The 21,204-nt window shown below is 50.9% G+C and overlaps 2 protein-coding genes across 5 annotated transcripts in view; one reads left to right on the top strand and one right to left on the bottom strand.

Moving 5' to 3' along the window:
- Positions 1 to 21,204, bottom strand: part of RNF123 (ring finger protein 123) — a 170,791-nt gene that overhangs the window by 4,610 nt on the left and 144,977 nt on the right. For all 4 annotated transcript variants that reach the window (XM_019547488.1, XM_019547486.1, XM_019547490.1 and 1 more), the window contains 2 exons: positions 3,131 to 3,273; positions 343 to 437 (listed from right to left, as the gene is read on the bottom strand). In XM_019547488.1, coding sequence (XP_019403033.1) covers positions 343 to 437; positions 3,131 to 3,273 — 238 coding nt within the window. The remainder of the gene's footprint in view (positions 1 to 342; positions 438 to 3,130; positions 3,274 to 21,204) is intronic.
- Positions 7,864 to 11,806, top strand: AMIGO3 (adhesion molecule with Ig like domain 3). Its single transcript, XM_019547491.1, has one exon. The coding sequence runs from the start codon at positions 9,467 to 9,469 to the stop codon at positions 10,988 to 10,990; it is 1,524 nt and encodes a 507-aa protein (XP_019403036.1). The 5' UTR covers positions 7,864 to 9,466; the 3' UTR covers positions 10,991 to 11,806.

The raw sequence follows: 21,204 nt of genomic DNA, 5'->3' as shown, positions 1-21,204 counted from the left end.
CTGATCCCCACCACTGCGTGCACAGTAATCCTGGTTTATAGCTGCCTAGCAGAGCAGTTGGTGCATCTAGCATTCTATACAGTGATGTGCCTCAGCCCATAGCAGCATACTGGCAACACTGCTAGCCAGGCTGCACAACATGCCAAAACAAACATGTCAGGTGGAGCCAGCATGAGACAGCAAATAGTGACTCCTCCCTCAGCAAGCTATAGGGAAGACACTTTCTCCTCCAGAACAGGTGCTGGTTGTCAGGTTAGCGCTGGTCTCTATGATAGACACTGGAATATCCAAGTGCTAGCTGAATAACAAGGCAAGGAGCATGCTCCTGGCTGAAGGACTCACCAATATGGCAGCAGCTGCCTGCTTGGACTCTTCATTTAGGTGGTTCAGCATCTGATCCACCTTGGCCAGTTCCTCTGGGCTGATGTAGTCTGTGTCTGTAGAAAGAAGAGCATGTGGTGAGGGAGTAAGCTGTGACAGTCCACTGAGGGCCCGAGTACTAAGGCTGGCCTTAAGGACAGATGAGATGGCCTTTGCAAAAGACACAGCATCAGATCAGGGTCATACACTGGGTGGGACAGCAGCTGAAGGTGCAGTGGGAATGCAAGACTATGCAGAGATGTTGACCAGGAGCCATTAAACTATAAACATGTTTGCTTGATAGCAGTAACCAAGGAGCATTCCTGCCAAGCTGCCCTGTGAAGCATGGCCCCAACACAGAATCCACCCGGTGAGCCAAGGTTCCAGCTTTCAGGTCTTCTAGCGTTAAAAGCAGAGAGAAGCAGACAAGGACAAGCACTCAGTAGGCTGCTCTCCTCTTCTACACAAGAGCCACAGCAGGGGCTCAGAAAACATAACTGAGATAAGGTGCAATCATGGTATTGGCCATATAGATTACCAGCAGGGAGGCCCAGGACTGAGGGGGTTGTTGTGAAGGCAAAACAGCAGGGGGAGCAAGGAGACAGATGAGCTAGCTAGAGGAGAGGTCTTACTCCAACAGGATCAGGTGGGAAGCAGAAGGCCATAGTGTGGAGGAACAAGGCACTTCCTATCTGGAAGGCAGGCTGTCATAGGGATGGGGCCCCCAGAATGTGTAGGGTTGTGTAACCACAGCTGGATGGAGGAGCTCAGCACCTTGAGGGACCTTAGCCTTCATTAGCCTATGAGGGGATCAAGCCCAACGTGGTGCTTGCAGTACAGATCAAGGACCAGAGGGGCAAAGAGAATATCCCTTAAGCTTGTGTTCAGGACTCCTCTATCAGCCCCAGAGGCCAACTGTACCATAGAGGAGCACAGCCCAAGGCCTGGCTCAGCCTGCCACAGCGTTTCCCCACTGCCTGGGATGGCGGGGAGCTCTCACGCAATGCAGGGAATGGTATGCTGACTGGGATGGAGCTGTGTGTTCGAACACTGAAACAGGGCTCAAAGCACAGGCACAAGCCAAACACTGAAGATTGGAGCTAGCCCCTGGACACTTGTCTGCACTTTGAATACCAGAGGACTTTATAGCTGTTTGCAACTTTGTCTCCAGCCACTAAACCCACCTCAGTGACACAATGACCTGCAGCTGCTGGGCAGAGCCCAGGTGTACACCCCTGCAAGGAGCAGACATACCTTCTACAGTGCCTAGGACCTTCCAGATGCCAGCATCAGGAAGCTGCTCAAGTAGGCCTTCCTGGAGCTCCAGCCAGAAGGCTGCTGGCACATACCATACCAGTTGAGCATTGTCTCCTACAGCACAAGCCAGGACTTCAGGCAATATGGAGACGTGGAACAACTCCACTGTCACCTCTTTCTTCCAGCACAGACTGAAGACTGGAGGGATTACAATGCAGGCCAGCTGGTAAAGCCCTTTTACTTCTCTCCATTTTTCCCAGGTACTTTCAAGTGTGAAAAGTTCAAGCCATGGTTTGCCAGCACGGTTAGCACCGGGCCCTGGGCATACCCACTGCTGGTGCCTTTAGGGCAAGCTCTGTCCATCTGTCTGCCAAGGGCCTGAGAGAGAAGATCCAGGCTGACTGGATAAAAATAAGAGTGGTTTTCTGCAAGTCCACTGCACAATCATGCCTCCCACTTTTCTCTGTCCCTTTAGTTCAGACTGTTGCAGCTTGTGCCCCTGGGTCACCATGGAAATGGCCACAGCTGGCTGTTTTTAAGGACAGTTTCTGTGACACTAAGTACAGCTCATTCCCAGCCTCAGCTCTGCTGTCCTCTCCTTGAGGCTGATGAAGGGCAAGCCCAGCTCTGTAGTGCTGCAGTTATATTTAGACACATTTACTTCCTCTATGAGGGACAACCTCCATTTCGGCTACAGGCCAGAACATATGGGTGAGCAGCTCCTGATAGCACCCATCCCCCCACCATGCTGCAGGTAAGGGAGTGACTCAGATTTCAGTTGAGGATTTAATGGGCTGCTATGGGACTTCGTCCCTGTCAAACCTGTATGTCTTTGAAAACAAATGGAGGCTGAAAAATCCAGCTATAAAAAGCCACCCATTACAAATATCTTGTCTTAGAGGGGGCAAAGCCAGGCCAAGAGCTGGCCCAGCCCCACCCTGCAGCTGGTGCGACAAGGCCTTGTCTCTACACAGGCCCCTCCAGGTACATATTGCACATAGTGCTGCCTTGCCTCCCCCTCAGCCTTCCCCCCTCTCCTACCCCCAGCAAAGGAGCTGCTTGCACCCAAGCAGATCTGAGCCTAAGCAGCCAGCATGGCAGCTACCAGTAGTGCCAGATCCTAGGCCAGTCTCTTGGGACTCTGCTGCATCAGCCTGGTAGACCCTCTTGGCCATAGATACTATAGCCCCCTGTTCTGGGAAAGGAGCCTGCTGTGAGCAAAAGGGCAGTGAAGGGGCCCAAGACACATCTCTGCTCTGTTCTTAAATGCCTCATAGACAAGCCAGGTCCCCAGGATATGCATCTCCAAAGCAGGGAAATGGACATTCCCAGAAAGGTAAGACAAGGAGAGATTTGGGCAGGGCTGCAGCCTTGCCAGTGGACCACTCCTGTCCTCCCCACAGAGGAAGCTGGAGTTAACCTGGTCAAAAAACACCAACAGTGCAGCCCCACTGGTCCCCTGCCTTCTCCTTGCTTTGCCCAGCTCTCACTGGCATATGTCATGGATACTTACAGTTGTGCAGGGAGAAATGTCTCTTGTCTGCTGAGGATGGCGCAGCTGCCAGTATTGATGGCTCTGCATGGCCAAGCAAGTATTGGATGGAGCGCAGCTGGAAGCAGGGGTCTGCCAGAAGCACGGCCGTCGCCCGCTCAGCCCTGTAAAGAGACGCGCACATTAGTCAGACTCCACGTTTCCCCTGGACAAGGTCAATCCTTCACTATCTCTAGTGTTGTTAGTGCCAGATGTTCCCATGCAAACGGTACAGAGCCGCACCAAGTTTTGGGGCTGCAGGCAGGGCTGGGGATAACCTCCAGTGCCAAGTCAATTCAGAACAGGTAAACCAGGACAGTGTTTCAGCTGTGCAGGGAATTATGGGAGAACAATGGCCCACCCTAGTAATGTGGCCAGTGCTCCCAGGAACCCAAACACAGCCCTGGAGCACCTGAGCCACTGCTTTCTGTGAAGGGCAAGCAGATTCCAGGAGCCACACTTCTCAGTCATGGAGCCTGCCCATGTGTCTCTGCTGGGCCCTGGAATGAACTTGTGTGCTACGGATAAATGGATTCATGTTTTCTCTCCTCTCGCCTTCAAAGTCGTCACTGCCACTCCATCTCAAAGCCACTGTAGAGGAGGCAGCTATCTGGGAGAGTCAAAAGAAAGTGGCTCTGGCAAGTCCTTCTGCAGGATCCTGCCTTTACAAGCAGGGATCATCAATTTGTACAGTCATTGCCATTTCCACTTGGTCCCTTACCTGGGTGGCCTGAAAGAGTACAGCAGCATCAGAAACAGACAAAAATCAATTTCTGAACTAAAGCAGTCTCCTTTGGGAGGGAGTCATAGAGAGGATAACTTCTTTCTGCTATAGAGATGGCTCAGCAGTCCCTGAGCTGGCTCCACCCCAGCAAATGGGAACATAGGCAAGCCACCTCCCCAGCAGTGCCTAGGGACTGGTAGCAGGGCTGGACAGATGACGGTATGGCATGGGCTGCACAAAGTTAAGCCAGCTCTTACTGACATGGTCCACTCAGCAATATACTGCTGGCCCTGGCACAAGACACACATGAACCTTGGGTGGGACAGCCCATAATGCACTGAGTCAGCAATACATGCCTTGCAATCACATTCAGTGCTGGCCCAGAATGGCTGTATTGCCCCCACTGCCCTCAGCCCTTTGCAGTCCATTCTAAGGCCAGCTCTTGCTAAGTGGCCATTTCTATGTGGCAACATTACTAGATATTGCTCCTATCCAAAGAGCCAGTTCAAGCTCTGTAGTTCAGCAGAGACTAGGTGTGTCTGCAGTGGGAGACGAGGAGGGCAGCCAAGATCACTAGAATTATAAACACCTTCCTGTTCTATCCTCCTGGCTCTGGATGAAGGAGGTGAGGGGAATGATGGTGATCTCCAAAGGGTGCAAAGGCAAGGCTCTGTGGCAAGTCCCAGTACAGCAGCTCTGTAACAGTTCAAGGTCACACACTCAGGAGACCTGATCCATCTTCCCACACTAGCCTCTGGGCTGCAAAGCCTTCCACAAAGTTGCAGTATGGAGGCCTTTCCTCCTCCACTCCTGCTGTCTGACCCTGAGCCAAGATTACACAGCAGAGCTTGTCTCACAACAGCTACAACCCTGGCTTGGGCTCTCCTGGAGCGACAGCAAACACGGGTCGCTGTTGCACAACCCAGAAGATGCTGGGCCAGTTAAACACATTGCTGGCTGTATTTTAATCCTTAAGTCTTACTTTGGAGAGCACCTTCCTTCCCATCCATGCAAGCAGGGCTAAACCCTAGATGAGGCCAAAAGAGCAGCAGTAGATTTGCAGCTGCACTTGGCACAAGTAGTGCTAGGCATCACACTGAATCCACTACATGTAGTGCCTCTGGCCGCAATCCTGAGAAACAAGCTGCTGGAAAGGTACATGCAAGGGCTCTGCATTTCCACTGCCTGTCCTAACTAGAGTCCCAAATGTAAGCATACAAGGGCGCTACTAAGGCTTTATTAGCACATCCCCTGGGTCTAGCCCAGCCAGAGGTGGACTGGGAGGCCTATGGCAGGCAGGAGGAAGGAGCCAAAACACAGGTATGTCTCTTGGATGTAAATGCACACACTTAAAACCAAATACTACTACCCCTCTACATTCATGCTAGCACAGAATGCCAAGGGCAGTTAGCCTGAACCAGACCAGAGCTACAGCAGTATTGGGACACCCCTTTCAAATGTCAGAGCACTAACACAAAGCTCAGTGGTGTTACAGGGTCACTGCTCAGCTCACAGGCTCCGTGCGAGTCCAGATTACACATGCTCAGTTTAAAGGCTAGGAGACTGAAGCCTTCCCTCTCCTCTTAGGCTGGGAGCTTTCCACCCTGTGAACCCAGCTCCAACTACTTAAATGTTTCCTAGGTTTTGGCTCAGCACAATAGCCCCCTGCAAGAGGGGACGAGGCCTACAGGAGTCTGGAGGCATCTCAAGATCCTGCTCAGAACCCTGGACACAGACAAGCTCCTGTTGCTAGTCTCTGCTGGCCTGGCACTTCCCTGAGCATCTGTCTCCTTGCAGGTAGGTCAGTCGTCAAACTACCTCCAAAAGGGTGCAACATTTCTTGCTCTCCCCCAACATGCCTAGAGATGCTGGGGAGTCAGCTCTGGCCAGGTCCCTCTGGCACCTGACAGCAAGGAGAGCATGGCTGTCTGAACAGACCTGTGTGGTAAATTCTTGCCCACTGTGGTTCAACTCAAGAGGATAAGGGAAGTGATGTCCATTGTGACAGGAGGGACACCACCCAGGACAGCTCGCATCAGAAGAGTGGCTGCAGGATTACTGTGCATGGAACACAGGAGACCAGCCCATTCAGTGAGAAGTCAGCCAAGATGCTGCAAAGGCTACTGCCTGCCTCTGACAGGAACAAACCCATGCTTCCTGCCTCCAAAAGCAGCTTTTGCCCACTGGACTGCTCCCATCACCACCTTCCCTTCCCCTCCCTCAGTTGTTTCTTTCATGCCAAGATTCAGATTTGTAGTCTAGCCTTCTGCCCTGTCCCAAGGACTGCTGCATCTTCCTTGGGCTGAGAACCTATGTTAACCTTTCCTCTGGACCTGGTGTCCCTCCATCTTAGTAACACGGAGCAGGATTTCCTTAGATCCATGGACCTAGGAAAGGAAGACCTCTGGCCCCACACCTGCCTGTGCAGCTCAACCATCACCTGCGAAAGCACGGTCTGAACAGAAGCCAGCCAGGAGACTCTTCAACTTCCCAGGAATGGAAGTCCTGTCTCAGTGTCCTCCCTTCATGACAAAGGGGATCTGTCTCATGCACTTAAAAACATCATGTCCCTGTATCAATCCACAGGCTGGACTGGGCTTTCAACCATGTCCAAAAAGCCCTCTGGGCATGAACAGCAGAGCCCACTGCCAGTGCCACATCTATCCCCTGGTCTTTTGATGACAGGAGAGCCACCACTCGGAGACAAGATGACACAGGATGCACATGTCTGCCAGTAGTGGGAGGACCACTTGCAGTTCTGCTTTCTTCCCTGCGAGTGCTCTCATGCAGATACGGGCTCAGCTCCAATGCCCAGGGGGCCTTGCAGACTGGAAGACTCAGATGGGGAAGAGCTGTGCCAGTTGCGTGACGGGGTCCCCAGAAAGGAGGCTTATCAGGAACTGGGATGGGGGAGGGGTTTATCAGGCCAGGTCTTCATCCCTCTGGCAGAACTAGTAAGTATGGGACCAGAGTCTCCTCAAGAGAAACTGCTCTACAGAGCTTCATTCACTGCACAGCATTCCATGTCATGGAGCCAAATGTAAAGGCTGCCCTCTCACTGGGGAGCAGACAGTTAACAGTCATCTGTACACAGCAGCTACAGCAGCAAAAATTAGACATTTGCTGCCTTAATGGAAACCAATTACCCAGCTCTGATTTCCACTTCCCTTCAATAAAGTAGCCCAATCTTTTGGCTAATGGCACTGCTGCACATCCTCCACTGCATTGCCATCCCTGCCCCAGCCCCAGCTAACACCCCATATGCATGGCTGGTGACCAGCACCAGCAGGAAATCCATGCGTGTTCCACAGAGGCGGAATACCATATGCTCCTCTGGTCAAAACCCAAACAACCCTGCCCTGAGTGTCCCACTGTTCCTTTTGCTTTCCTATCAGAGACTGGAGCTGCCCCTTGGGCTAGCAGCATGGTCACAGTGCTGACTTGGCAGCATAACCTGAGGGAGCCCTGATGGCTGAAGCACACAGGGGTGGTAGACAAGTCCTCCCGCCAATTCCAAATGCGAGAAACTGCAGTACAGGAAGTGAGACCCACAGTGACTGACCAGAGTGGGATGCAAGCTCAAGAAATTAAAATGCCCCAGCCAAGTTCATGTGCCAAATGTGAGCCCTGAACAATAAGCCCCTCTTGTCATTGCCTTACCCCTAGATAAAACTGAAAGCAGAAAGGCTAGAAGGAAAGCACCCTGGATGGAGGCAGATGGATCAATGTAGCTGATGGGAAGAGAACAGGCGGTTGATCAGATGAACAAGTCACCAGCCTTCTACCCAGTTCAAAGGAACAAAGCCCTCGGGGCGGCTGGAAAGCAGCTTCTGTAGGATTTGCATGTGGCTCTGGAGTGCCCCAATAGCACTGCAGGAGAGACACACTGCCATGAACAAGGACAGTCTCATCTGTTCCCTTGCTCTGGCATCCATGTGGAATGGTAAAGAGGGAAATCCAGCTTCACAGACATAAGCCCTGGGCCAATAACTTTTCCTGCCCTGGTATGGCATTCCCTGGCACTGGCAGCATAGAAAGGACTGTCCAAAGCTGCCTGTGAACAACCAAGGGCATGAAGAGCTGAATCCCACGCACCACATTGAGACTATGTTGGTGCTAGACACCAAAGGAAATACACACACCTCAGCTCTACCTGGCTCCTATGTTTCCCAAGAGAGGGCAACTAAGGCTAAAGAACTAACTACAGACCCAATGTCCCCCATAGGTTATATCCAACTTGGGGAAGTCACTGTAAAACTCTGAAATGGAGAGGATGCCTTCCCCTCTCAGGGCAACGGCCAAGCCATGGACCTGGCACCAGGACCTCTGGGTCCATGTTCACAGTCTTGCAGCTGTCATGCTGTGGAGCTTTGGGCAAATTCTTCCCCCATCTTAGCCCCCTTGTACTCTCCCAAGCATTTTAGACTATGAAGTTTCTAGGGCAGAGAATCCTGGGGGCAAGGTCTGACACAAAGGCTGATACGTACCAAGCATTATTCACCAGGAAAGGCTGCAATTGGATTCTAACCACAGGGCCCAAGGGGAAGCAGCAGGATTGCCCTAAGCCTTCTTTCTGCTTTCACCTTGGAAATGTGGTGAAACAGAATGCTGCAATTACTGTGAAGGCTCGGAAGCCAAGTCCCCCATGCATGGCTATGTGGGGTCACTCTGCCCACTAGTGGCACAACCACAAAACAACATGCCATTCAGAAATTTCCTCTCTAGGGTCCTTCAGCAGTACACCACTCCCTGCTCCACGGACCAATCAGATTGCTCCTGGCCCACAAAGCTCCACCTTCAGTGCTCACAGACAGCTTGTAAATAGAGGCAGGAGGAAAGGGGAAGTGTTTGCACACAAGCGCACTGGGAGATGAGACATGGGTGAAGGAATGGGTCCGTTTGCTGCACTCTGGAAATGACACTGCAAAGGCAAAACCTTCCCTTTGGCCATCGCTGACCCTCTCTCACTTCTCTGTGCTTAGACTACAGAGTACTAGAGTTGGGCTACTACCTGGAGCTTCCTCTGGGACTGATGCATTGGAATGGTACTGTCGTAGTCATGAGCTGAGCACTTTGTGGGCTACAAGTACACCCAGCACTCAGAAGCAGGAGTCAGATGCTATCTTCAGAGAGCAGGAGCACAGTCTTCAAACTACTGTCTGGATCTCACTTCAGAGAAACAGACATGCCAGAACTACACTGATGCCAGACACCAGAATGCGTCTGCCACTCTGCACACTATTGCCAGGAGTCACAGGAACAACTGGATCTCAGGTACAGTACAGTACTGCTTAAGTCACTGAAAAGATAGACAGAGCTGTTTTTCTTTTAACTCTTTCCAAACCTCAGACCCTCTGCTAGGATTTGTTTCCTGCCTGATTATCCTGAACTAACTTACAGATTCTGCTTGGCATGCAGCAGCTTCTGAAAATGCCTTGCTACTAGCAGTGGGTACTTGGCACCTAGCAGGGAGTGATGCTGAGCGATCAGTCCTTCTAATACTGAATAGAAAGACTCCTTTTGCCCTTCTCTTAGCTCAGTGATAGCCAAACTCCGAAGTACCGGATGCATAGGGAGGTTCCTTCTCTCACACAATGACTACACGGTATTCTCTCTGGAAACATCTAGGAAAGCTGCTGATGGTCTTAGAACTGTGTGTTCAAGGCATCATGATAAATATTTCACCCCCACCCCCTAGATGCCCCAGTGTCTGCATCTGCACCTCCGATCTCTTGAGCTGTACTAGGCAGAATCTCCAGCAGGTACCTCTAACGCTGCCTCCCACAGCAACCACCTTGGATCTCAGCCACAATGTCCTCTTCCAGCTTCATGATCACTGGCTGGCTTCCCTGCCACGGCTCCAGGCCCTCCGCATCAGTCACAACCAGATTAAAGACCTTTTTCCAAAGACCTTCCACAATGCCACTTACTTGAGACACCTGGACATATCCTCCAATTACCTGCATGCTGTGGAGAGATATTACTTTGATGTGTTGGTAAACCTGGAAGAGCTTCTAATTTATGACAACTGGATCATACAGGTAGATGAAAAAGCCTTTGCCAGGCTAAGCAGCTTGCAGAAGCTCTACTTGAGCTGGAACAACTTAACCAAGTTCCCCTTTCAATCCATGCAAGGATTCAGTCACCCCAAACTCAGGACACTGGACCTCTCCTCCAATAATCTGAGCAGCATTCCCATTGATGAGATTATGGCCTTGCCTGTGTCCATTAAAAATGGCTTGTATCTCCACAACAACCCAGTGAAGTGCGACTGTGCACTCTATCAGATGTTCCAGCAATGGAAGCAGCGAGGCTTCAGCTCCGTGCAGGACTTCCTCGAGGAGCATACATGCAGGGCCTTTGACAATGTGGCCCGGTCCTTAGTCAGATTCCTCAAGTACAACATAATTTTTGAGAACTGTTCCTTGAGAAAAGGATATCTTGGTGCACCAGAGGTGAATCTCAGAGTGCTCGTGGAAAAGCCCCTGCTGATGGACTGTAACACAAGTGTGCATGACCCCTCTGCCACCTACATGTGGATCTCACCTCACCATGAACCCATCACACACCCTGGGAACAGTAATCGTACCCTTGAAGTTTACCACAATGGAAGTTTAAAGATCACAGCAGCCAAGCCATGGCATTCTGGGGTGTATATATGCATAGCTATAAGCAAGTACTACAACCTCAACAAAACCCATGAGGTCAATGTAACAGTTCACTACCCTAAGCTGGATGGGGAATCCTTCAATACAGGCCTCACAACCCTCCTGGGGTGTGTAGTCAGCCTGGTGCTAGTTTTCATGTACCTGTACCTCACTCCATGCTGCTGCTTCAGATGCTGCAAAAGGTCTGCTACCCTGAGTCCTCCCCAGGAATGCAGTGCCCAGTCCTCGATTCTGAGCACCACACCACCAGCCACAGAGGGACCCAGCCGCAAGATCAGCACCCACAAGCACGTGGTGTTCCTAGAGCCCATCAAGGAGGTACAAAATGGCAAGATCCAGCTGGCAGTCAGCGAGGATTTCCCAGATACCAAGAACCCCAAAATCCTGCAGCTCAAGTCAGACTCTGAATCCATTGGTTCTATCTTCTCGGACACCCCCATCATGTCATAGGAAGGGACCTACTGGATTGGATGCCGCTGCCCACCGATTTGACAGGCAGACTGCAGGACCCAGCAGCCACTTCACAGGTAGAGTGCAGTGGCTCCCCCAACACTTCTGATTGGCTGAGGGTTCCTAATGGCCCTGCCCCTTGCCACTGCTGGGCTGTGAGGGCTATCCATCATACAACTCTATCCCCCCACCCCCTTGCTGCTGATTGGTGGAGGGGGCAGGGCCACATAACAGGCAGCCTTCACAGCCAATCACTGGGAAGGGGGGGGGGGGGGACAGTGGCAGCCATCATGCTAGCAGCCCTTTGATGGGCAGTCCCCCCTCCCCTTACTTTTCGTAAATATTCTTTATTTTTCCCCCTGCAGATTTCGCATGCATTGCCCACCTCCATGGGCAATGCCAGATTTTGCAAAATCTGCAAAATCTATGGTATCGTGATTTCAGTATGTCCCTAGTCATAGGTGGTAGGAGGCCTGGAAGCAGAGATGGGGGACAGTTTTGCAGGATATGGAAATCTGGGGCATCAGTAGTGGTCCCCACTACAAGCAGAAGGGGCATGGTGTAGTGGTGGGGTCTGCCACCCAAAAGAGCCCAGCTTTCTTCAGTTATTATCCAAGGATGGACTGTGGTGTATTTTCAATCTCCAGCTACATCTAAGAATCACCACATTCTTAAACAGAAGGCCAATGGTGATCTGAGATCTGCTCAATCTGTGACTGCAGTCTAATGGCCCATGCCTCAAATCACTGTTTGAACTGGACCAAGTCATTTTCAGTACAGATCTAGCTTTTATTTGATTAAATGCATTTTGAAGAATCTCAGCTGACTGCAGCCTGTTCTGTGACAGACACACATGACAGTAAAAAGTATCCTGTGCTCCACTAAATTTCTGGCAATGGAACAGAGATAATTTCTTCCAGTGGCCATTAATATGTCGAGAGAAACCAGTCAGGGAACTCCTGCCTTTTCTGGCTAGCACTGAAACTGACTTTCAGGAGGTTAACATGCCAGGTAGCTAGTAGCCCTATAAATTTACTGCTACAGAGAACTGCAGCAATGACATTAACTAGCCAACTCTTCCACCTGATTCAACCCTAATCCTCTTCCTTTTCCCTGCACAGCCTGTTTTTCCCTCTAATATTGGGCATAGAAAAACATGAAAGAACCATCTATTCTTGGCTGACCCCGGGACTTACTGGACTACACACTGCTGGAAAAGCACTCTCCTCGAGAAAGACAAACCTGCCCTTTGCATGTGCACGGACAGTAGGATAAGTGCCAGAAACTATCCTCTAGATCCTAGTGCTTAAAATATGTTAACAAACAGCTTTAATTACAAAGCCATGCATGTCATTCATTTGGCCCAGCCCACTGGGCTTCTTTCCTAGATACATTTGTCCCCAGCAGTAGGTATCCACACTGCTGTGCTAAAATTCTGCTACCTCTGGACAGCACAAACGATGTTGGCTTGTTACCTGGGAGGGCAGGGGGAGGGAGTGAGAGAGCTGTGAGAGCAGCAAGATCCATTCCCAACAGCTGAAGTGATGCAGTCTTGTGCATGGGAAGCTAGGGCTCCTGTGGAGAGTAAGGATGATTCTCTCCTGGGCGTATGGTGATGATGTCTACTGTGAATAAATTAGCTCACTGTTATCCCCTTTAAGCAGGTATACACACGTTTAGGTAAGTAATGCCTCCCATCTGTGTGTTTGTAAGGGAGATGTCATTAGACAAAGTCATTTGGCTAGGTAAACAATACCTTATTTTCTCCTCCAATACACACAAGTAGCCTGCAAGTAGTATATTTCAGGAATGTATTCGATAGCTGTGCATAGCACAACAATTATGACCCAAACTCACATTGCTGAGAGTTTCCCCAAGCAACTGAGGACCATCAGTTCCTAAGTGTGCCATCTCTCTTGCCTGCTTCTCCTTGAGAAGGGCAGATCTGCTGCTAGAGCACACTGGGGAGCTGGCTCTTTCAGCAGTAATCTAATAAGTGTACTGATAATTGTGACTAATCCATTCCCATCCGCCATGAATTCTCTTGTTACCTTTGGATTAAAAAAATATTTTCTTTTCTAAACTCAAGTTTGTCTGTGTGTTTCTCTGCCCTTGTATGGGACATAGGGCAGTGCCTGTCCAGTCTGTTCTCAAATGCTATTTTCAAGAAACCCTCTCCCCTCCCTCCTCTCTGCTGCCCTATGGAACAGGAATACATTGGAGGAACTTTATGTTTGTGTTGACCCCAGCACAGGTGAGGTCACCGACTCCTTGCAACCACCTCAGTATTTGGCTCAATGTCTACATTAAGGTCACAATGAAAGAGGAGTACTTCAGTGACTGGGATTGAAATTTGCAAAGCTAGAACTATTAGACACTTAGCATCCTGTAAGAGCACCATGTTAGGACATATAACCAGCAGGACAGAGCTCCAAAGTAGTAGGATGAGGGGCAGGAAAACAATACAAGAGGGTTGATCCAGAGTAGGAAGCAGTCTTTTCCTAATTAAGGTCTGCAGAGCACTGTTCAGATGCTGCATGTAATGGCACAAGCTGTCTGCGAAGCTGAATGCCCCTGCCAAGAGACTCCATAGTCAGGCACAGTTTGCAAAAGAGCAGAGGCCTCCCAGCTAACTCTGGCGTGTGCCCTACAGCAGTGGTTTCCAACCTTTTTAAGTAGATCACCTTTGGCATTTAAAAGCAACCCAAGATCTACCGTGTGCCGCTGCCAACCCCTGCCCAGCAGGTAAGTCAGTGGGGAGGGAAGGAGGAGGCAGATCAAGGCAGAGGGAGAAAAATATTATTTGGGGGCACGCCTCCCCAGCAGGTTAGTTCCACCCAGCTGGGGCCCTACTCAACTTACCCCTGCTCCTGTCTCTGTGGCACTGTCCCACACCACGGGGCCTTGATCTAGCCCCTGCCCCTTCCCTCCCCCACGGACTGACCTGCTGGGCTGGGCTGGGGTGCATGCATGCATGCGTGCACGCGGGCACTCAGCCCCCCACCCCAGTCTCAGATCGACTCCAAGAGGCTCTGATATCTACCGCAAAAGGCTCTGAGATCTCACGGTGGATCGAGATCCACTGGTTGGTAACCACTGCTCTACAGCATTACATGAAGGGCAGCTTGATTCTAATGTGGAGACAGAGCCAATGTAGCAGACGAGTGAGGTGGCTCTGGCTGAAGCTCCTGTCAGCACTTGCAAGACCCTGGGAACGGAAGGGTATTTAGAACTAACAGGAGGGATGAGGAGAGACTGGAGATGCAATGTCCTGCTCTGCATGGTGGACAACATGGACTCTGGCAAACAGTGGGAACACACACTTCTTCCTACTCCAGCAATCCTTCTTCGGGCCACTGACAGACATGGGAAAAACCCCCAAAACAGCATTTTACTTTCAGCTTAGTGTGCTCCTGCACTGAGCGCAGCACATGCCTAGAAGAGGAACCGCCTCAGTTTGACTCAGCTCACCCAGCATCTGTGTAGATTGTGTGCTTCAGCAGGGCTTTTTGGTGCTTCTATCTAATGGCCGATTCAATTGGCTATTAGATAAAATGCCAAAAAGCTGATGAAGCGCGTGATCTATATAGACACTGGAGAGTTGGGTCAAACTGAAGCGGTTCCTCTTCCGGTAAAGCACATTCCCATGCCAAATCTGTCAGTGGCCTCCGTCTCCAGCAATCTGCCTTCAGCCTCGGAAGAATCCAACATGCATACCTTGCTCCTCTTCTCCAGTCCTGCACACATGCCATGTCAACGTCAAACATTTTTTTGCTCATCAACTTGCTCACCCAGTGGTTGGAGATCACCCACCAAGCAGAGGATGCCCTCTGTGTTAGCACTTGGGTCCAGCTAACCAGTATCTCAATCACTGGGCTTAGTATCATTCTGGAAGCCTTTGACCCTGCCAATTGCTAACCTGGGGGTGGCTGAAATTGTATTAATAGAGAGGTCTGTCATTGGTCCTGCTCCCCTGACTTTTCTCGAAACAAGCACCTGTCAATAAGTCGCAACCCCTGCTAAGTTTTAGACTTCTCTGCAGCGCTCGCACACCTCAGCAGGGTGAAGCACCTGCAGGCAGCTGAACATGCATGGCCTTTCCCAACTAGCCACCCACCAGCACTTACGCTGGTCACATCAGCAGCAGCAATGCCATAAACTATTGGGTAACCACAACACAGCACCACACAGCAGGCTCTCTGTTAGGGGAGAGAGGCACTTCTCCAGCTCAAGAAGAACAGAGTTGAGAGCAGGAAATTCATTTGAGAGGTTCAGAAATGCAACCTTTCTCTGCAGCAAGAAACTGGCTGCACTGGCCAGTAACTACACAATGGGCTCAGGCCAGGAAAGCCACACCTCTAAGCTCTGAGCCACTTTTTTCTGGGCTTGTACTGCCCTGTGGAGAGGCAAATCTTGCTCTATAAGAGAGACAAGAATAGAGTGGGCACACAGGATACAGATTTGCTGTGCTATGTTCAGGAAGTCCAAGAGGGAGTGCAGAGTAACAAAAATGATTACGGGCTTGGGAAGCAAGGCTTATGAGGAAAGGCTGAAAGAGCTAGGGCTATTTAGTCTGATGAAGAGAAGATGGAGGAGGGATTTGATAAGTCTTTAAATAACTGAAAGGTGATTACAGAGAGGAGGATGATGATAAACTTTTCTCTGTGGCTGTAGGGGACAGGACTAGGAGCGATGGCTTCAAGCTTCAGCAGGGGAAATTTGGATTGGGGGTTAGTAGGAATTTTCTGACTGTGTGTGTGGTCAAACGTTGGAACAGGCTACCTAGAAAAACTGGAATCTCCATCCCTGGAAGTTTTCAAGAGCAGCTGGACAGGCAATTGGCTGGGATGGTTTAGTCAGGGATGACTGCCTTGAAAAGGTGGTTGGGCTTGATGACCCCATAAGGTCCCTTCCAGTCCTAATTTCCCATTACCTTAATATTTACCTGGCAGCAAGGAGGTATGAGTTCCTTTCCCAGTATTTTCTAGCCCCACGTGTACTGGAGACACACACCTAAGGACATACCTATGCGAGATCCCTGATAACAGAGTTGGAGTTGTGGCTATACCATGCTGGCTCCTTGCACAGCATGGTACACATTAGCAGACCTCAAATGCCAAAGATGCAGAAGTACACAGCCAGAGCCACTGCTTACTCCACCATCCAACCAGATAACATCAAAGCAAGCAGGTACCTTTCCAACCTTCTCCCAAGGAGCAACCTCCACAAATCCAACCATTTCACACACAGGTAGGGTCCTACTACAGTTTGTATGGACATACCCAAGCTAGGTGCAAACAAGCAAACATAGGTCAGGTTCTGCATGGAAATCGGTACTGTATCAGCAAAAAACCCACCTAGAAAACTGGATGACTACTCTGGCAGCCTGCTCATGCCAAGTCTAGGCTGCTATGCATATGTTGCTAGCTATGCCCCAGATAGCCAGGGTGTTTCTTCCTGAGCTGCAAATTGCCAGGGCTTGCAGAGGTAGATAACAGGAGCTGGGGGCAGATGAGCAGACCCTGTCCACCTGCTCACTATCCCCCTCCCCCAAGGAGACAGCACCCCATGGTTGATGTAGCAGTTCACTCCCAGAAAGACACAGACCTCACAGGTAGCAGTTGGAGCTGGTCTTAATACAAAGAAAGGTCACCTTTGTACCAAGGTAGCAAAGAGGAAGATTGAGTTTACCCATCTACCACACCCCAGAGCTTGGCAGGACACAAGGGTTCATCTGTCTAGTCCTGCTACTAGCAAACGACCATAATACCCTTGCTCAGGGGTGGGCAAAATACAGCCTATGGACCACATCTGGCCCACCAAGGAATTTTGTCTGGCCTGCGGCAGGTCCCTTAGCCCCACTCAGCCCAGTGGGCAGCCCAGGCCATGGCGCATGCTGCCAGTCTCGCCACCCCGGGCAAGCAGCAGGGCTGGGGCAGCATGATGCCCAGACTCACTTCCCAGCAGCAGTGGCTCCTTCTGGCTGCCACTGCTGGACCTAGCCCTGCTGGCCAGGAGTTCTGGCCTGTCTGTTCTGTACCCAGTGCTGGGGATGGGACCCATGTGGGGCAAGGTGCAGAGCCAGACAGATAGGATGGGGCCGCAGGAGGGCAAGGAGTGGTATGGGTGGTTGGGGCTGGGATCACAGGGCAGGATGGTGACAGTGCGGGACCAGGGCCTGGGGCAGAGCCACAATCCATTGCCTGCATGTCTCTGTGACGGGCACTGGTTCTGTGGGCAGGGGCATGCTGGGAGCAGATTGCGGCTCTGCCCTGGTTCCTGGCCACATGCTGTCACTCCCCAAGATCCCAGACCTGGCCTCACCCCCATTCCACTTCTGGATGCAGCTCCCTGCCCGCCTGTGGCCCCACCCCATTTGCCTGGCCACGTACCCTGCCTGAGCAAGTCTCCATGGAGACTCTGGGATCCTAGGGCAGTGACAGCATGGGGCCAGGGCCCAGGGCAGAGCCACGATCCATTCCCCACACGGCGCTGCCCACAGAATTGATACCCATCGCAGGTGTGTGTGAGGAGCGGACCAGGGCTCTTCCCCAACCCTGGCCCTGCGCTGTCACTGCCCCACAATCCCAGCCCAGGCCCCGCCTACCTATCCCGCTCCCAGATGCAGGTCCCCACCCGCAGCCCATCCCAACTATCCAGCCCAGCATGGAGCAGAGCCACTTAGGAAGTTCTGGTGAGCTGTGGGGGCCCCTATCTGTTCACATTAGCAGCCTGCTACCTCTGCCCGATAGGCTTGTCCAAACACACCGCAAACATCTGTTTTTGATGCTAGGGAGAAAACACAAAAGAACCTAGAGACATTTGCTGTGCTGCCAGAGGCTCCCAGTTCTAGCCTTCTCACTAGTAACAGCAACAAGCCCCAGGGCTCTGTTGCAGCAAGAACAATGGCTGAACACAAGCAAGTGGTACAGAGTATCTCAGGAGCAGCCCTGACAACTCATTTCTGCTGCACACAGTGAAGGAGAACTTACAAGCCAGTGCAGGAATTGCACAGAGTAAGGCTCAATTCCCAGACTGGAAGACAGGCATGCATTTCATTGTGCAGGTTCCTTCACACCTAGCTATAGCAATGCAAAGGGCTTCCTGAAAAATACTTCCACATGAAGTTGGGCTAGGCAGAGAGTCCATTTCCCAAAGGGCCCATACACACCTTTCCACCCTAACTGGCAATTAGCCCTTAGGCCAGCACAGCTCTGCATCAAAGTAAGTGGTTCCTAATTGTGGACTGGCACCTGAACAGGCACTGCTGATATCTGATGGTTGACCACGATCACCCTGGGCTACAGCAGTAGTCCATGAAGAGATGCTAGCAACCACCACTGCACAGTACAGAAAGGCTAGGGGACACAGCACTCTAAGGAGGTACACTGCCATCTGCTCTTGGAGTGGAGTTGGCACCCTGTTGTTGTTGCTGGGGTCACAAAGCTGTCCCTTCACTGTACCTCCAGATGCACCCTATTTAAGGGGACAGCTGGTTGTTTCAACGCACCCCTGACTCCAGTCATCCCCGTGCTTTTAGGAGACACTTACAGGACTGCCTTCATGGCTTCAGTTTCCTGCTAGTAACTTATACTTTTAAACATGGAGCATAGCACCCCATCTACTTCAGTAACATAAACTGCCTCTCAGCCCTGCCAGGAGCTGGGGAGAACTGACCTCTTATGCCAGACAGCTACTGAAACAGGGATGTGTGCTGTGACTTGGTCAAGGCCACAGTGAATTTATAGCTGACCCAGAAATAAAACACAGGCTCCAGACTCCTGGGCCAATGCCTTAAATCACAAGCTTCCTGCATGCAGTGCAACAAAAAACAGTGGTAGAAAGCTGGGTGCTTCAGTAGGTGAATGGCTGCACCACATAGGGCTTCCAAACCTAATTAAATAGAGGGAAAACTCCTTAGGCAGGGTCGCTGGAGCCAGAGTACAGATAGCAGCCTTCAGAGCTCGGGCACTCGGGAAATAAGATGCTAGGGGAGAAGCCACAAAAGCTCTGGGAAGCATTCACCTAGAGGTAGCCTCTACTGGACTGCTTCCTCACTGCTCATTGCTGGGGTTAGCTCCGAACCTGGTACTCTCCCTAATATTTAGAGTGGCTAAACAATAAGCCAGCAACAGACAGCTTGACCCAGGCTCACATCTTACCAGGGCATTGCATGGAGTTTTTGATCTATGAATGGACGGTAAGACGAGAGCTCTCTTCTCAGATTTTTATCAGGCATTCACGTTAAATTAGCAACAAAGAAGGAACACTGCCTCCCTCTCCCCAGTGGCAAAATCACCCGTCTTGCCACCCCAGTCACCTATGAAGTCAAGCAGGTCAGGCCTTCTCTTCATACAGGAAACAAAGCAGTTTATGATTGCTTCAGTTACACACCCCGCTCCAGGCCATCCATCTGTCCAAGCCCCTCAGTTCACTATTCTGTGTCCTCTTTAGCCTTTCAGACCAGCAGCTGTGCTCAACATAAGGCAACGTGCTGATGGCACAGTGCTGGGTGTGTCTCTAGAGCTGTGGTACTTACCTTTTGACCACACAGGCCAAAAGAGTGATGCAAGGCTGGTCCACAGGCTGGAATGAACCCCACGTTGCCTTCACCCAGCCCTGTGCCACCTTGCATGTTCCTTCCAGTACACAGTGCCATGGCCTGCCAGGCTCCCCATAGATTCCTGGGGACCCCATGGGCCAGATGACAGGACACTAGGGGCTGGATCTGTTGCACAGGCTGGAGGTTGCACACCTCTGATCTAGAGGATTTCTTACCTGTCCCATTTCTAACAGGAGTGGGACTCCTTGCATTAAGCTGCCTCAGGGATCCTGGTCTGCTGGGGAAGGCAACTGTTAGCTGAGGTGAGCACCAACATCATTCTAGTCCAGCTGTAAGCATTATCATCACAAAGCCCCCCCATGAACTGGATGAGTGGCACAGGGCCAGTCCATAGGCCAGATCCAGTATGGGGCTGGGTACATGGGTTCAGCCTGTGGGTGTGACCCAACATGTCAGCCACATCAGATCTGGTTGCAAAGCAACCCTGCATGTTGGCACAACCCAGCACTTGGGATCACATTATCTGGCTTACAGGGCTCTCCATGGGCTGGATGACATGGCCCTGTGGGCTAGATCTGGCCCAGAGGCTGGATGTTAAGCACCACTGGCCTAGGAGGAAAAACCACAGAGGGACACACTAGCCCCAGTTACTGCCTGGAAAGATGAGTCACAGCTGGCAATCCCTCTTTAACAAGGGAGTGGGGCTGATCACTACTGCCCACCTATTCCAGGCTAAAATTGGGCATCCCTTCCAGGCTTGATCAGCTGCATACACATGAAAAAACAGTGCTGTGGCTGCTGCCATTCCAGCCAACTGGAAGACCAAATGTTAGCAGGATCTACAGGACTTAACCTTGCATTGCACTGCCTCTCAAGCCACTGCAGAAGAAGAGAACAATTCAAAAGCACAAACGCTCAGTAAAGTCTTTCAGATCTTTTTTCAGGGATCATATTAGCAAAGAAAACCACAACCCTGGACACAGACTCTTTGACAAACAGGACTTTGAAAATTTAATGAAGGTCCCTTAGGAATGCATCATCTTCTCAGCAAATACTGGCACCAGTAGTCCAGGATGGCTGCCAAGTTCTGGGCTTCTCATTTAGCTGTAAACTTAAGCTAATGGGTCAGCACTAAGCACTATTGCTCCAGCTAGAAACCATAAGAAAGGTTTTTATCTAGGTTAGGGTGAAGCCCTACTCTATGACCAATGTCTTTGGAGAGGGGTAAAGGGTTAGCCCTGGAGGAAAAACACTGCTTGCTTAAATTCCCAATTCTACCCTCTGCCTTCACAAGTCACCTATATTCAAAGCACCAGGCAGCACATCTCAGATAAGGGCACTGATCAGGTGGCTGGAAGCAGCATGGCAGGTTTTGGATGCAGGCATCACAGAACTTGGCTAGCAAGGAATCTTGATTATAACTGAACTCCCTGCTCCGCTGTTCAGAACAGGAGCCACTAGTAATGTCTGGAAAAGTGCAGGGAGAGTATGGAGAGCCACATTCACTGGTTGCTGCTAGGACTGAATACAGAACACTAAAGGCTGTGTTCTTGTCTGCTGTTTTCTGGGTGCATGCCAGGGCTACATTGCTTACAACATCACAAGTATTGAGCAAACAAGATTAAACTAGCCCTGAGCACAAGCAAGGTTC

Source organism: Crocodylus porosus, unplaced genomic scaffold (genome assembly GCF_001723895.1).
Source record: "Crocodylus porosus isolate Cpor-Errol unplaced genomic scaffold, CroPor_comp1, whole genome shotgun sequence".
Classification (NCBI taxonomy): domain Eukaryota; kingdom Metazoa; phylum Chordata; order Crocodylia; family Crocodylidae; genus Crocodylus; species Crocodylus porosus.
This window is presented reverse-complemented; position numbering and strand designations above follow the sequence as displayed.

What these genes read in the sequence shown, in the direction of transcription:
- AMIGO3 (XM_019547491.1), top strand. Translation starts at nt 9,467, where the DNA reads ATGACTACACGGTATTCTCTCTGGAAACATCTAGGAAAGCTGCTGATG.